This window comes from Chlorocebus sabaeus, chromosome 9, assembly GCF_047675955.1.
Source record: "Chlorocebus sabaeus isolate Y175 chromosome 9, mChlSab1.0.hap1, whole genome shotgun sequence".
NCBI classification, from domain to species: Eukaryota; Metazoa; Chordata; class Mammalia; order Primates; family Cercopithecidae; genus Chlorocebus; species Chlorocebus sabaeus.
Window position 1 is genome coordinate 25,213,399 of NC_132912.1, and position 16,933 is coordinate 25,230,331.

General features: G+C 37.1%; 1 protein-coding gene across 1 annotated transcript in view; it reads left to right on the plus strand.

Annotated features, from left to right (window-relative positions):
* The window catches only part of GPR158 (G protein-coupled receptor 158), a 422,564-nt gene that overhangs the window by 34,768 nt on the left and 370,863 nt on the right, over positions 1 to 16,933 (plus strand). The window contains exon 2 of the mRNA XM_008002559.3: positions 5,792 to 5,897. Coding sequence (XP_008000750.2) covers positions 5,792 to 5,897 — 106 coding nt within the window. The remainder of the gene's footprint in view (positions 1 to 5,791; positions 5,898 to 16,933) is intronic.

Below are 16,933 nucleotides of genomic sequence, written 5' to 3' on the forward strand. Positions count from 1 at the left end.
ATTTTGAATTTGCTTGGGTATTTTTTTTTCTGGGGGGGTGGAATGTCGGTTTAGCTACTCTTTGCTTCTCTTGTGTCTGCAATTCCTCCAAAGTTAATTTTTGGCTGTGGGCTGATTTAGGAGCTGAGGAAAAATGTTAAAAAAAAGATACAGACCATGAAAATTTCAGTGGGGAAAACACATCATTGAAAATCAAATATTATAATACAGCGTGCTAATTGATATGAAGAAGGTAAGCACAGTGTATTATGGGAGAATAAGGGACTCTCTTCCATATCAGACTTGGAGTTCATGGGAGGCTTGATAAAGTGGCCAGGTAGAAGGTATAATGTAAAGCATACTTAGGCAAAGGCACTTCATATATAAAGGCATCTATGAAAGAATGGTTTGAGATAGCATGAATTTTTTAGGACTTTAAATGCAGTTCTGAATTGTCTGGAACAAGGAATATATGTATGAGAGTGGTTGGAGAAGTTAGAAGTAGGAGGGCCCTGATTATGTCATTCCAGGGAACTTGGATTTTAATCTTTAGGAAAGTGAGCAATATTGATTTCAAGTAGGGAATTGTCAAGATTGGGTTTATATGTTTCAAATATTACATAGAAAGTAGTATATGACTCTTGGGCTTCAGCAACCCTTACTTGCATGGGAACTTTCTAAAATCCTGGAATGGGTACTAGAAATGAGTTTTGTGGTCAACTGTTTTTGTAAAATTTGCAAAAATAAGATATTTTGAATGCAGTGGTCTCTTTCTGGTATAATGTGCCTCCATTACACTTTTCCTAGGCTGTGGGCAGTTTTGCAAACTGGTTAAGAGGAAGTTTAGGATTTTTGTTTTAGTCTGGGTTTAGAAATACATACTAAAGTTGTTTGTGGTCACTTTTGTGTATAGTGAAGTTACTGGTCATTCTGGAATAGAAATGGCTTCTGGTAATACTCTTAATGCCCATGGTGCCTACCCATCCAACAGCTATCACCCAAAGACCTAGGGCCAAAGGTCATCTTGTCACATAAATGTGTATTCATGATTTTGTTTTTCTTAAAGAAGGTCCCTACACCATATAAACGTCAAGAGCTACAAACCAGGATCTTTACTTGGAGCAATGCCAAACAGGACCAAAGAGTAGGCTATTATTAAATTTTTTTAACCCGGGAAAGATGAGGGCCTGAAGCAAGGCAGTGGCCATGAATATGGAAGAGAAGGGTCAAGATACAAGAAGCACAAAGGGAGTCCAACCTATGGCACTTGGCCATTGCTTTGACTTGGAGGTCCATTCACAGAGAAAGACCAGCAGGGAAATGGTGTTTGATGGGCTGAATCCTGCTTTGGGCTTGTTTTTCTATTGATGGACAAATAGAGGAAAATGCTGGTCTGCAGTGTAGCTGAGCACCTAGGTGTTTGGGGGATCCTATTTGCTATATTTTCCATTCTCTGGAGGCCACTTACAGGCTATTTTTTGACCCTCACTTTCGTGTCCTGAGGCCATGAAACAGCAGCCAGCTTTCTCACCCTCAGAATTTCCCAGGAACACTTCCACCCCTGAGATGCCCACTCAGGGGATGCAGGGTGCAGGCCCGATGGGGCTCTCGCCAGGCCTGGTCTGTGATGGGACACATGGGTCCTTGGGTGTTGGATCTTTGCGTCCCTTTCAGCAGGATGCTCTTCCCCAAGAAGAGAGGGTTTTCTTTCTGTTATATTCCCCAAACCTTCGCTTCCCCAGGACAGGAAGTATACAGCACCTTCCCCCAGGGTTTTATAAGTCTCTAGGAGCCCAGGCTTAGGCTCTAATGAAGAAGCCTCAGTGTTGATTTCCCAGCTGGGAAACATAGCTCATTATCTTCCATGGTTTTGCACAATCTGGAATGCTTCACAAGCTGGGCTTGAGGTCTGTGGTGACTTTTTAGTTTCCATGTATGAGCTTGGAATGGAGGGCGAAAGCTTTCAGTCAGTTGAGTTGCCTTTTTCTGAAGTCAGTTTTCCCCAGGGAAGGAAACCACCACAGTAATTGCAGCTTTTTATTTTCCAAGTTAGCCGATGTCTGAGTAAGCTGGAATTCCACTGTCTGGGAACTGAACTGCCATGGCAAGATTGTTGAGAAAACTTGACCTCATTATTACCAGCAATTGTGGAACGAGTAGAAATGCATATTGATTAGTTTGCCAATTGTAAATACTTTCTAAATAAGATAGTCAAGAAAGAAAACCAAAATGTATTGGACAACAGTAGTCCGGTGAGAAGCTTTATGATACTGGTGATTTAGAGTGTTTTTATAAATCTGCTCTAATTATACCTTGAACTGTGTTGAGTCAGAATAGAGACTTAAATGTTAGACCTAATACCACAAAAACCCTAGAAGAAAACCTAGTTAATACCATTCAGGACATAGGCATGGGCAAGGACTTCACGTCTAAAACACCAAAAGCAATGGCAACAAAAGCCAAAATTGACAAATGGGATCTAATTAAACTAAAGAGCTTCTGCACAGCAAAAGAAACTACCATCAGAGTGAATAGGAAACCTACAGAATGGGAGAAAATTTTTGCAATCTACTCATCTGACAAAGGGCTAATATCCAGAACCTATAAAGAACTCAAACAAATTTACAAGAAAAAAACAACCCCATCAAAAAGTGGGCAAGGGATATGAACAGACATTTCTCAAAACAAGACATGCGTACAGCCTACAGACACATGAAAAAATGCTCATCATCACTGGCCATCAGAGAAATGCAAATCAAAACCACAATGAGATACCATCTCACACCAGTTAGAATGGCGATCATTAAAAAGTCAGGAAACAACAGGTGCTGGAGAGGATGTGGAGAAATAGGAACACTTTTACACTGTTGGTGGGATTGTCAACTAGTTCAACCATTATGGAAAGCAGTATGGTGATTCCTCAAGGATCTAGAACTAGAAGTACCTTATGACCCAGCCATCCCATTACTGGGTATATACCCAGAGGATTATAAATCATGCTGCTATAAAGACACATGTACACGTATGTCCATTGCAGCACTATTCACAATAGCAAAGACTTGGAATCAACCCAAATGTCCATCAGTGACAGACTGGATTAAGAAAATGTGGCACATATACACCATGGAATACTATGCAGCCATAAACAAGGATGAGTTTGTGTCCTTTGTAGGGACATGGATGCAGCTGGAAACCATCATTCTCAGCAAACTATCACAAGAACAGAAAACCAAGCACCACATGTTCTCACTCATAGGTGGGAACTGAACAATGAGATCACTTGGACTCGGGAAGGGGAACATCACACACCAGGGCCTATTATGGGGAGGGGGTAGTGGGGAGGGATTGCATTGGGAGTTATACCTGATGTAAAGGACGAGTTGATGGGTGCTGACGAGTTGATGGGTGCAGCACACCAACATGGCACAAGTATACATATGTAACAAACCTGCACGTTATGCACATGTATCCTAGAACTTAAAGTATTAAAAAAAAAAAAAAAATTCACCTCAGTGAGACTTATCCTGACTACCCTTTAAAATTTTTTTAAAAGTTTTCTATTTCATCCCCTTTATCTGCTTGAAGTTGTTTTCCCCATGGAACTTATTTTTTTTTTTTTTTGTAAAATATAGTATAATTTAGTCATTTATTTTACCTATTTCTCTATCCCACACTAGAATTAAGCTCTATGAAGGCAGGATTTTATGTTCCTACTTACTGATGCATTTCAAAAACCAAGAAAAATTCTGGCACATAGTAAGCACTCACTGAGTATCTACTGAATGAATGAAAGAATGTTATTTCCAAAGAGCATAAAGTAGAATGAGAAGTGGGCTTAGATGATTGGATTAACTTTTGTGGAACATAGTTCAATGGAAGGTTCTAGTGGTGAAAGCAGTCAGTATGTCAACGAATGGTTATTGAAGCCCTACTTTACTCCAAATGATAGTTCCCCAATCCTCCAGAATTTAGTATCCACTGTCCATTAAATACTTTTGTCATTTTCAAAATGTCTTATGTCTTTCAGTGTTCCTTGGGGGTAGATTTGCCTTTCTGTCGTACTTAGTGTGTCTTACAGTGATATGCACATACCAAGCAAATATTTGTTGAAAGAGGAAAGGAGTGAACTGGGTTAAGGCATTAGGTTACTTGGAAATCCATTCATTTATCACATAAACATGTGTTTTATTGCATTATGACCCACAACAGTAATATTTTGCAAGATGGGGTCTATATTTCTGAATGATCAGCGTGTTTTCTGCAATCTTTGGGTTTTCGTTTCTCTGATCATCTGGAAAATCAACTCAAACATATTCTGGATTATCTGGGTAAACCAAATACTGGCAGGAAGTCTTAGTGTCCCTATTTGTTTCTGTGTATCTTTTGAGCATGTAGGCACTAGGTAATGTAGTACTTTTCTCACAGGTTAAAGAAAAGAACACAGGCAGACTGAAAAAAGAAATGATATATTCACCCCAAAGGAAGCCCAAATGGCATTAAGCCATTCTGTTAGAATGCTTCACAGTAGTTTAAAAGGAGAAAAGAGATGAGAGAAATGAGTCATAAGATGTGTGGCAAAATAAGATTGCTGAACTAGCAGTCAGTACTATATTCCTGTTTTGAGAGGTGACTTTGTTTTGGCAAAGCATAATGTTTGGTTTTCTTAAATGAATATTTTAAATTTGGTTTTTGTTGGTTTTATAGTTTTGTTTGCATTTATTTTGTAATTCTGTGGGATTCCTTGTTGCTACAGGAGCTATAAAATCAGGAATTTGAGCCTACTTTTATGTTTTATATATATGAATGATGTCATAATGAAAAATTGCTTAAATTAGGGGTGTGGGTCCTTGAAAATGTGTTTTTATTTGAGTAGTTTTTAGTGGGGTATATATACTTTACTTAAGTTTATGAAGAAACTACATTATAAAGCTTCAGGGCCCAGGATGCAGAATATTTATGTCAGTAAAGTCCATGTGTGATAGTTCAGTGTTGGACAGCTATTTCTGCAGCAACTGTTGCTAGTGGTGCTGCTGCTGGTGAAAAATAGAAAAGAGGGAATCTTAGGAAAGTATAGAGAGAAAGTTGGTTGGAGGAAGTGGAGGAATTTTAGACCAACTTGGAGCTTTCTTTGCAATTTAGCTTTTTACTGGCTCTGAATTTGTGAGTTATCTTTCTTAGTGACACTTCTCAAATGGCTAAGTGAAATGCAGTCTCTTCGTTTCCAGATTTAAAAGAAAAAAATTGTAGTCAGCATTTCTGTAGTGAGGCAAATCTCTATGTTTAATGCAGAACACTGGGACACGTAAAGAGCTGTTTAGAGTTATTAGGATGGGAGATCAGAGGAATGAGATGCTTATTTGCTGATACTGTCCTCCCTACTCCCCAATCTTCCTAGTCCTGCAATGGGAAATAGGAGTAGAAAGAAATGAACCGAAGGCTTTATTTTAATTTACTTTACTAGAAGAGGTTCTGAGAGCAAGTGTTATTTTACAGTCACATTTTCTGCCATGTCTAGAGCAATATCGTCCTGCAGTTCAGGCAATCAACACATATTTATTGAGCACCTATCATGTACCAGCCATTATATAAGGAAGTGAAGACAGCTCCCTGCCTTTGGACTTACATAAAGCCAATACTTAATGATTTTCTTCTACTGTGTGTCTTCTCTTGGTAGACTGTGGTTGAATATGAGTGGGCAATTTGACTATTTTTGGCATGTTCTTTATGATAATTTTATAATTTCAAGGATAAAGTACAGAGAAATCATAAATGCCCAGATTAATTTGTTCTTTTTATCCTTTTCTGTTTCTAGGGGTGTCATGAAAGTTGACATAAATCTTCAGAAAGTGGACATTGACCAATGCTCAAGTGATGGCTGGTTTTCAGGAACTCATAAATGCCACCTCAATAATTCAGAGGTAAGAAGATGAAAATAAAATCCTCTTTAAGCTCAGAAATATGTTATTTTGAATATGTTATATTTGTGGGGGTAAATGAACAAGAGGCATCTTACTGGGAACAAAATCTTTGTAGGTCTCAGTGCCGCCAAATGAACTGAACTAGGAGTAGAAAATAAAATTTGTGTAGAATAACTGTTCATTTGGGGACTGAAGGAAGGCCAAAACTACAATTACATCTGAAGTTTGACTTCAGTCAAAGCCTGGCCCTATTCTTCAAAATGGACTGGAAATTTAAAATAGTCCTGAGATGAGAAATCAGTCCCAGGAAGGGTCAAATTATACCTGTTTTTATGGAATATGATGCTTATTGAAATATTGGTGGTATTCATTCAGACACGCTGCTATCTGCTAGAAGAGCACTAGACAAGGTATGGTGGGGCAATTTTGAAAACAAGGAGAAAACACTATACAGGGTCCTGGAAAGGAATTGTGTATATGTGTGTGTATTTGTTCAGTTTTTAGTCCCTATCCATGCTGAATTTGATGATAACTCTGGTTGATAGGAAACAGGCATAGAGATCATGCTTCTGGAAATAAGACTATCACGTGTCTTTTGTAGTTTCAGAGAAGAAATATGACGACATACTAGCGATTTCATTTTTAGTAGTCCATTTCCAAGGTCCTCAAACTATGAAATAAACATACAATAAAGTTCTTGATCTTAAATACTTGGGCTATTCCAGCATTGATTCCATGAGTTTGTGAGGAAAGTCAGCTTGCTTTATTTAAAATAGAGGGGATAGTTCCACAGATGTAGTAATTTACATCTTTAATTTGAATTTTTGCCATTTGTGAAAGGTGATTGTACATAGTGTAATTTTTAAGGAAGGAATTTTAAATCAGAAGGAAATTTAGCAATAAGCACTTATTTGTCCCATTACACACAAAAAAATGCACAGACAGGTGCACAGGTATATATGCATGCATATACATGTATATATGCCCATTGAATGTTTACCGTGTATACACCCACCATGCACACTCCTGCCACACACAACCCACATACCCCTGTACTCCCACACGCCTAAATATCTTTTCACTGTTTCCCACATCCACCATGCATTCAACACATACTTCCACCCTGCCACCACACTCTCCACAGCATCCCTCAGTCCTCTTGCCCCCAAACCATAAGAAGCCCCCGTAATGCCCCATATCCCTCTAAATCTATCACATCTCTCCACCATATCCTGATGATCCCCCACTTCATCAATACATTCCCACAGCCCCCCCATTCCCTCACTTCCACACCCCTCCTCCCACATCTCCATACACCTCCACAGAGATTGCCATCCACAGTTAATGTTTCCGCCTTGCTAACTCACAAAATTGAGCTCTTCTTTTGGTCTCCTTTAATTGTTCTTCGGGTTTTGAACATTTCTGAGCCTCCACTTTGGATGATTCTGGCATTTCTAAGATATGAATTCCAATTGCTTGGCTTGGTGAATATCTTTAGCCTGATTATTATCTCCATGCCAATGTCTACAGCAATATTCTTCTGTTAAGAGCAGATAGGCACTTAGTGTTGTCTTTTAGCCAGAGTGGACTTTTTTCTGCATGGGTGTCATATTGTGGATATTGATCTGTGTGTGTTCATTTCTATATAGCCTTGTGTTAGTGGTGCTCCTGGGTGGTTCAACAAGCAGTCTGCCTAGAAACAAGGAGATACTTACTTTTCAGTTTGTTACAGTTGCTGCTTGCCTCTAATAATCATGGTGTGGTTTTGTGTCCTTACAGTGCATCTGTTTATTTGACTAGATGGTCATACTGCAAGAACCTCTTTTTCCTTTTGGAAGATTGATTTATTTTCATTGCATCAGGATGATTAATTTTCTGGGTTTTGTGTCTTTTTAAAGCTTTGAGATAAACTAGGTTATTTCAAGATAAAATATTATCCTCTCTTCTGATTAACAAAGATTAGGTTGAAATTTATAACTTTTGGGATTATATATGGGAGCATTATATTTATTAAATTCCTACTGAAAAAGGTGGAAAAAATATTCTACAATTTCATTAGAAAATATTGTAGAAAGAGGCTAAGTGATCGAAAAGCAATATCAAAACAATGGATCTACAGAGTGTATGTTCAACTTGCAGTCTGTGTCCCTTTTGCCACCTTTTGTTGCCCAGGTACTGGAGTTGGGAGTAAAGAATCTTTGTGTCTTGGCTATGCTCAGGAGGCCCTCATGGGGCAGTCTTCCCTGCACAGGTCTGTCCTGGAACTCTTCACACTTTTTATTGGGCTTCTCTAAGGTTGTGTAGTTTGTGCTGGTCACTCTAGGCACCTGCAACAGTTCTGGGCCACATCCTCAGTGCAGTTACTGGGAATAGTTTTTCAGTCCCTTTCCCATACAAATGTGAGTTAGAGATTAGAAGCTGGCTTCTCTGGAGGTTTTTACTGCTTGGGAAAACAGAAAGAAACATCTCTCGCTTGTGGCATTTTTCATGTGTTCTGGCTCTACTTTATTCTTTGTAACAACCCCCACCGTTACCACCCCAGGGATTGCTGTGTAAACTGGCTTATTTTGGGAAGCACTTAACATGATCCACATTTGTGGGATGTAGGGTCCTGTCTTTATGAATGTCCATTCGTTAGAAATAAAGACACTCATCTTGGTTTACAGTGGGTTTTATCTTGCTGATGTTTGTCATTCTTCTCTTGTAAACAATAGACAAAGTTACAAATTTCAAAGTTATAAATGAGGCAGACTTTTCACTGTAAAAATTTTTCTAGCGATGTTGGAAAACTTTTCAGCCTCTAGGCTGAAAACTTTACAACCAGAATATCAGGTCTGATGTTGGAAACAGATAAGTGATATGGAAGCAATGACAAAAGCCTCATGAGCATTTTAGAAAGGCATGGAATGGTTTGTGAAGAAAATAATCTCTCAGTGGGTTTAGGTCTTCATAAGGTCTAGGAGGCCAGTAAGCATTTTTCGAAGGACATGTCTTCATAACTAATCTAGATTACTGCAAAATGGGCTTGGTCAGTTTTCATATCCTCTCCTACAGAATAGTTTAAACATAAAATTAATTGATATTAATTTTTGTTTTAAATATTTTCTTTTGCTTTGTTTCCACTATAAGAAGTTTTAAAAAAAGTTGTTTGAAATAGGAAATATTAGGAGAGTATCCTGGAAACTTTTTGGTTATATTCCATTAGTAAATACCTTTTAAATATCAGTCCATGGTATATACATATTTTAAATTTAGAGCATATATACATTTTTTGTTATATTTTTGTGTTAAGTATATTATAAATCAGAAAATTTTACAAGGTTGAGATGAAGATGAAACAACATTTTAATGTAAATTGCATTACTTTGTTAAAATACTTGTATTTTTATAGCAATAGAATTGATTCATAATTTTTATAAAATTTTTAGTGAGACTTATGATTGTGTCATAATTTTTGAAAATCTTTGTTTAATACTTAGTAATGCAGTGATTCAGAGGTCTCTAAGTTCACTTTATTTTTATACTTAGTTTTAATATCTGTCATGGTTGAAAAAGATTCCTCACAAGGATAAATCAGTCCACATTGAAGTAATAAATTGTCAGCTGTGTTTGCTACCAATTTTTGCAGAGGTTTTCTTTGCAGAGATACAGCAGGCAATTCTTCATCTTACTTGATGTCAATTGGTCCTTGCAAACTAATTCGAAAGCTGGCCATTTTAATATTTTCAAGGAATAGGTTAAACACCCACTGAATCTCTTTGTGTTAAATATATTAAAGCCCCGTCCTGGCTAACCCGGTGAAACCCCGTCTCTCCTAAAAAAATACAAAAAACTAGCCGGGCGAGGTGGCGGGCGCCTGTAGTCCCAGCTACTCGGGAGGCTGAGGCAGGAGAATGGCGTGAACCCGGGAGGCGGAGCTTGCAGTGAGCCGAGATCCGGCCACTGCACTCCAGCCTGGGCGACAGAGCGAGACTCTGTCTCAAAAAAAAAAAAAAAAAAAAAAATATATATATATATATATATAAAAATATATATATATATATAAGTATATATATATATATATATATATATATATATATATATATATATTAAAGCCGACTAGGACATTTTATTTCCAAGTTTAAACTGTAGAGGTATGTGACTATTTATAGGGTTTGGCAACAAAAACCACTTAATGCTGAAAATATTTTCAAATATCCATTTTCAAAATGCTCACTTGTAAAGACTTTCTCATGGATTGTTAAAATGGCTTTGAAGGATTTTTTTTTTTTAAATACCTGTTTCATAGACATTATTGACAGCCAACCACTTGCCATCCCAGAACAGATCAGCAAATTTGGAACATTTGTCTCAAAAAGCAATGTATAACCCATCTTCAAGCTCGGAAGTGAGCAGTTCATTTTGAGATAATCAGAGAATCTTTATGGGGGAAGATTTTTTGGGTCACACACCATCTCATGAAGAATCGTAACTGTTTTACACTTTAAAACAATACACTCTGAAAATTCATCTAAATGGCCAAATATAAAGGCAATAAATGGAACACTGAAGCAAATGAAGGAACCCAGTGACCAGTGTCAGTGTTTTTCTGTCTTGAAACTCCCAGTTTTCCTTCAGGATGTCTCAGGTGCCTTCTCAGATTTGTGATCATGTGAAGGGTAGATTGAGTGAGGGCATTAATATTAATTCAAGTCCTAAATAAGACAAGGCTTAACAGCTTATGTTTCTTTTATTAAAAAGTTAAATGTGAACAGATTCCAGTATTTTTCTTATGCATGCCAATTAAAGTCGTGTTGACTCTGCTTCGGAGACCACTTTCTGAAGATAGCAGATTCGCTAGAGTGGTTGTGTTATCACCCCAGTCATTGGTCTTATATTACTCTAAGACAGTTTCCCCTATCTCCTCTTTTCTATGGAATGTATTGGGTGAAAATCTATTTGTAACTCTTTACTACTCTATCAAATGTAAGTTTAATGAATCTCTAAAGATAAATTTTAAAGAAGCCTAAAAAGGTAAGAAAGCACATCATTTGGTATACGAGAAGACGAATAGAATACAAAGATTCAAAGACAGCAGAAAAACCCTCTTACATACAAAATGTAACTTACTCATTTGGCTACAGCAGGTTTAGAGTACTTTTCTAGAGATCTTTCATTTGACTTTTCATTTAGTGAATCACTTAGAAATAGCTACGTGTCAGTTCCATCTTGTGGTTGCTATCTCACCATTGCTCTTCTTTTCTCCAGAAAGTTTCTGTTTAACAAATACTATTGTTCACCTATCTCTAGAGCCATACTGTCAAGTATGATAGCCACTAGCCACATGTTGCTTTTGAAGTTTAAACCAATTAAAATTAAACAAAATCAAAAAAGGAAGTTTCTGGCCTCACTAACCTGATTTCAAGCATTTAAGAGCCCGTAACTAGTGGCTACCATGCTGAAAAATGCAGTGGACAGCTCTGCTCTAGGATATAGTCTAGCTTATAGCGTAGTCAAGCCGCACAGGTTTTTTAAAACTTTCAAATCCCTGGCTTTCCTTGTACACTTGAGTCAGTAACATTGCCTTAAAATTCACTCAGGGACATTTAAGGACAAAGTTAAAATGAATTTTGGCTTATGCAATCTTCTTATGATCTGTGTTAGTGCAATTGAAACTAAGTAATGAGAATGTTGCAAGCTATTTTTAATGCCATTATTTCACACTGGAAACTGTAACAGTCTTACAGTAAGTGAGGAGTAAACACTGGTAATCATTGTGGATATTTACATTTTAATTGTATTTGTAGCACAACTTCTCTTTTCCCCTATTACTAGTGTGAAATGTGGTTATTTAATATAAAGTCACACTCTTCTGTTGGAATGTAGGACAATGATCAGGTGTTCATTTGTGCCTAGAACAGTACCTGACACTGTAGAATTAATGGAGATAAACTGCTGTTGTTAGATGGCCTCCCTCTAATACATGGCCATCATTTTTGACCAATTGCCCAAAACAAATTTAAACAAAATATATATATATTTTTTGTAGCGGTTGCCTTTCAGGTATTTGAAGACTGCTGTTAGCTACCTTCTAAGTCTTCTTTCTTCTAGGCTAATCTTCTGTTTCAGTCACATATCACTGGTTTACCAGGCTTAGCCAAAGGAGGCCATATCACCACTGTATGGATCCTCATTTGTTTTTGGAGTTCTAAAGCCTATCTCGTTTGATTTTGTTACAGTCTTTCTTTTTAAAATTAATAGAAACCGATGGTATTTTTCTGAGTTTTCCACTATGCTCTCGAGAGTTATTTGGAATAGAGATTCTCAGATCGTTTCAAAGCTAGGGTTAGAAATCGCTGTGCTAAAACCACTGAGCCGGGAGCCTAATAAGTCAGTTAAGGGCAAACTGCTTGTTTTAGATGTTTCCAACAACTGAGCCAAGAGTTCACCAGTGGCTATCGCCATCTTGTGGTTGGGGGAAAGAGAGAGAGAAAATCTGTAGTAGGAAGTTAAATGACATTCAACTATTTCTTTGTTGTCTAGACGTCTCTTTTACTATTAAAATGCAATACATCTTTCCCTGTGTACAGTTGCAAGCTATTTTTGTGTTGTATTCTGGTTAAATACTAAACCACCGTTTCCATCACTGTCTCATGCACCCAGTTCTGACTTTAGTCTCTTTACATACAATTAGGTGTACTAGGCTTCTCTCTTTGAGGACACTTTAAAAGTTTAAGTTTATTCTTAGTAATTCTTCTTCTTCTTATTATGGTTAATAACATATAAGCTATCTTTTCTATGGGATACCTTTTATAACATTATTTAAAATTCATTATTTTAGGTCCTAGTGGTGAATAAGACAGAGGAAATTTATAATTTAAAAGAAATTATTGCATTCTAGAGGGAACCAGAGAACTTAGAAATATACCAATTGACTTTAACTTTTTTATGTACTAAATTTTCTAGGTGATATATACTAAAATATATTAATTTCTGAGACATAAGACTTGTCATGAAAGAGAAGTCTTCACATGTATTTTAGAAGTGCAGGAATTTATTGAATTGGCAAGCAGTAAAAAAGAATTATACTCAATGTTGGTGAGGATATTCTCATGTGGTATTGGTAGGAATGCAAATTGTTATAAATTTTTTGACAATATGGTAAAAATGTATCATTAAAAATGCATACTTTTGTGTTTTACCTGTTTTTTCTCTACTTCTACATTAAATAATTTATCTAAGCCTGGGGAACATAGCGAGACCCTGTCTCTATGAAAAAATGGTAAAAATTAGCAAGGTTTAGTGGCACATGCCTGTAGTTCCAGTTACTCAGGAGGCTAAGGTGGGAAGATCTTTTGAGCCCAGAAATTTGAGGCTGCGGTGAGCTATGATTGTGCCCTTGCACTTCAGCCTGGACAACAGAGTGAGACCTCATTTCTAAAAAATAATAATTTATCTAAGAAAACATTAGAACATTCTAAAATATATAAATATAATTCTAAAATATAATTAATAAATATATATGTACTCAACTACTTATCACAGTATTACATATTGTAGCAAAAATTTAGAAACAAATGCATAATAAAGAATTGGGTAAGTAAATTACAGTGCACCCAAATAATATCATACCATTGTGTTACTTAAAATGAGTACTATTCATTCATTGATGTAGAATGATGTTCGTTACATATATTAAAGAAAATAAACAGGTTCTCCAGTATGGCTTAAGGATTACTAAGCATTTGGAGGTATAGAGACAAGTGGTGTTTGTAAGAAAGGCTTTCTGGCATGTATTGAGTTGAGTAGATAAGTAGAGGCTTGGTAAGAAGCAGCCAATGTTTCTGCCCCCCCTACCCCAAATGTGAACCCCCTTTAGTTTTTGTTTGTTTTGCTTTGTTTTATTTATTTATTTATTTATTTATTTATTTATTTATTTATTTATTATACTTTAAGTTCTAGGGTACATGTGCATAACATGCAGGTTTGTTACATATGTATACTTGTGCCATGTTGGTGTACTGCACCCATCAACTCATCAGCACCCATCAACTCGTCATTTACATCAGGTATAACTCCCAATGCAATCCCCCCCTCCCCGTAATAGGCCCCGGTGTGTGATGTTCCCATTCCCGAGTCCAAGTGATCTCATTGTTCAGATCCCACCTATGAGTGAGAACATGTGGTGCTTGGTTTTCTGTTCTTTCGATAGTTTGCTGAGAATGATGGTTTCCAGCTGCATGCATGTCCCTACAAAGGACACAAACTCATCCTTTTTTATGGCTGCATAGTATTCCATGGTGTATATGTGCCACATTTTCTTAATCCAGTCTGTCACTGATGGACATTTGGGTTGATTCCAAGTCTTTGCTATTGTGAATAGTGCTGCAATGGACATACGTGTACATGTGTCTTTATAGCAGCATGATTTATAATCCTCTGGGTATATACCCAGTAATGGGATGGCTGGGTCATAAGGTACTTCTAGTTCTAGATCCTTGAGGAATCACCATACTGCTTTCCATAATGGTTGAACTAGTTTACAATCCCACCAACAGTGTAAAAGTGTTCCTATTTCTCCACATCCTCTCCAGCACCTGTTGTTTCCTGACTTTTTAATGATCGCCATTCTAACTGGTGTGAGATGGTATCTCATTGTGGTTTTGATTTGCATTTCTCTGATGGCCAGTGATGATGAGCATTTTTTCATGTGTCTGTTGGCTGTATGAATGTCTTCTTTTGAGAAATGTCTGTTCATATCCTTTGCCCACTTTTTGATGGGGTTGTTTGTTTTTTTCTTGTAAATTTGTTTGAGTTCTTTGTAGGTTCTGGATATTAGCCCTTTGTCAGATGAGTAGATTGCAAAAATTTTCTCCCATTCTGTAAGTTGCCTGTTCACTCTGATGGTAGTTTCTTTTGCTGTGCAGAAGCTCTTTAGTTTAATTAGATCCCATTTGTCAATTTTGGCTTTTGTTGCCATTGCTTTTGGTGTTTTAGACATGAAGTCCTTGCCCATGCCTATGTCCTGAATGGTATTACCTAGGTTTTCTTCTAGGGTTTTTATGGTATTAGGTCTAACATTTAAGTCTCTAATCCATCTTGAATTAATTTTCGTATAAGGAGTAAGGAAAGGATCCAGTTTCAGCTTTCTACTTATGGCTAGCCAATTTTCCCAGCACCATTTATTAAATAGGGAATCCTTTCCCCATTTCTTGTTTTTCTCAGTTTTATCAAAGATCAGATGGCTGTAGATGTGTGGTATTATTTCTGAGGACTCTGTTCTGTTCCATTGGTCTATATCTCTGTTTTGGTACCAGTACCATGCTGTTTTGGTTACTGTAGCCTTGTAGTATAGTTTGAAGTCAGGTAGCGTGATGCCTCCAGCTTTGTTCTTTTGACTTAGGACTGTCTTGGAGATGCAGGCTCTTTTTTGGTTCCATATGAACTTTAAAGCAGTTTTTTTCCAATTCTGTGAAGAAACTCATGGGTAACTTGACGGGGATGGCATTGAATCTATAAATTACCCTGGGCAGTATGGCCATTTTCACGATATTGATTCTTCCTATCCATGAGCATGGTATGTTCTTCCATTTGTTTGTGTCCTCTTTTATTTCACTGAGCAGTGGTTTGTAGTTCTCCTTGAAGAGGTCCTTTACATCCCTTGTAAGTTGGATTCCTAGGTATTTTATTCTCTTTGAAGCAATTGTGAATGGAAGTTCATTCATGATTTGGCTCTCTGTTTGTCTGTTACTGGTGTATAAGAATGCTTGTGATTTTTGCACATTGATTTTGTATCCTGAGACTTTGCTGAAGTTTCTTATCAGCTTAAGGAGATTTTGGGCTGAGACAATGGGATTTTCTAAATATACAATCATGTCATCTGCAAGCAGGGACAATTTGACTTCTTCTTTTCCTAACTGAATACCCTTTATTTCTTTCTCTTGCCTGATTGCCCTAGCCAGAACTTCCAACACTATGTTGAATAGGAGTGGTGAGAGAAGGCATCCCTGTCTTGTGCCAGTTTTCAAAGGGAATGCTTCCAGTTTTTGCCCATTCAGTATGATATTGGCTGTGGGTTTGTCATAAATAGCTCTTATTATTTTGAGATACGTTCCATCAATATCGAATTGATTGAGAGTTTTTAGCATGAAGGGCTGTTGAATTTTTTCAAAGGCCTTTTCTGCATCTATTGAGATAATCATGTGGTTTTTGTCTTTGGTTCTGTTTATATGGTGGATTACATTTATTGATTTGTGTATGTTGAACCAGCCTTGCATCCCAGGGATGAAGCCCACTTGATCATGGTGGATAAGCTTTTTGATGTGCTGCTGGATCCGGTTTGCCAGTATTTTATTGAGGATTTTTGCATCGATGTTCTTCAGGGATATTGGTCTAAAATTCTCCTTTTTTGTTGTGTCTCTGCCAGGCTTTGGTATCAGGATGATGTTGGCCTCATAAAAAGAGTTAGGGAGGATTCCCTCTTTTTCTATTGATTGGAATAGTTTCAGAAGGAATGGTACCAACTCCTCCTTGTACCTCTGGTAGAATTCAGCTGTGAATCCATCTGGTCCTGGACTTTTTTTGGTTGGTAGGCTATTAATTATTGCCTCAATTTCAGAGCCTGCTATTGGTCTATTCAAGGATTCAACTTCTTCCTGGTTTAGTCTTGGGAGAGTGTAAGTGTCCAGGAAATTATCCATTTCTTCTAGATTTTCTAGTTTATTTGCATAGAGGTGTTTATACTATTCTCTGATTGTAGTTTGTATTTCTGTGGGGTTGATGGTGATATTCCCTTTATCATTTTTTATTGTGTCTATTTGATTCTTCTCTCTTTTCTTCTTTATTAGTCTTGCTAGTGGTCTATCAATTTTGTTGATCTTTTCAAAAAACCAACTCCTGGATTCATTGATTTTTTGGAGGGTTTTTTTGTGTCTCTATCTCCTTCAGTTCTGCTCTGATCTTAGTTATTTCTTGCCTTCTGCTAGCTTTTGAATGTGTTTGCTCTTGCTTCTCTAGTTCTTTTAATTGTGATGTTAGAGTGTCAATTTTAGATCTTT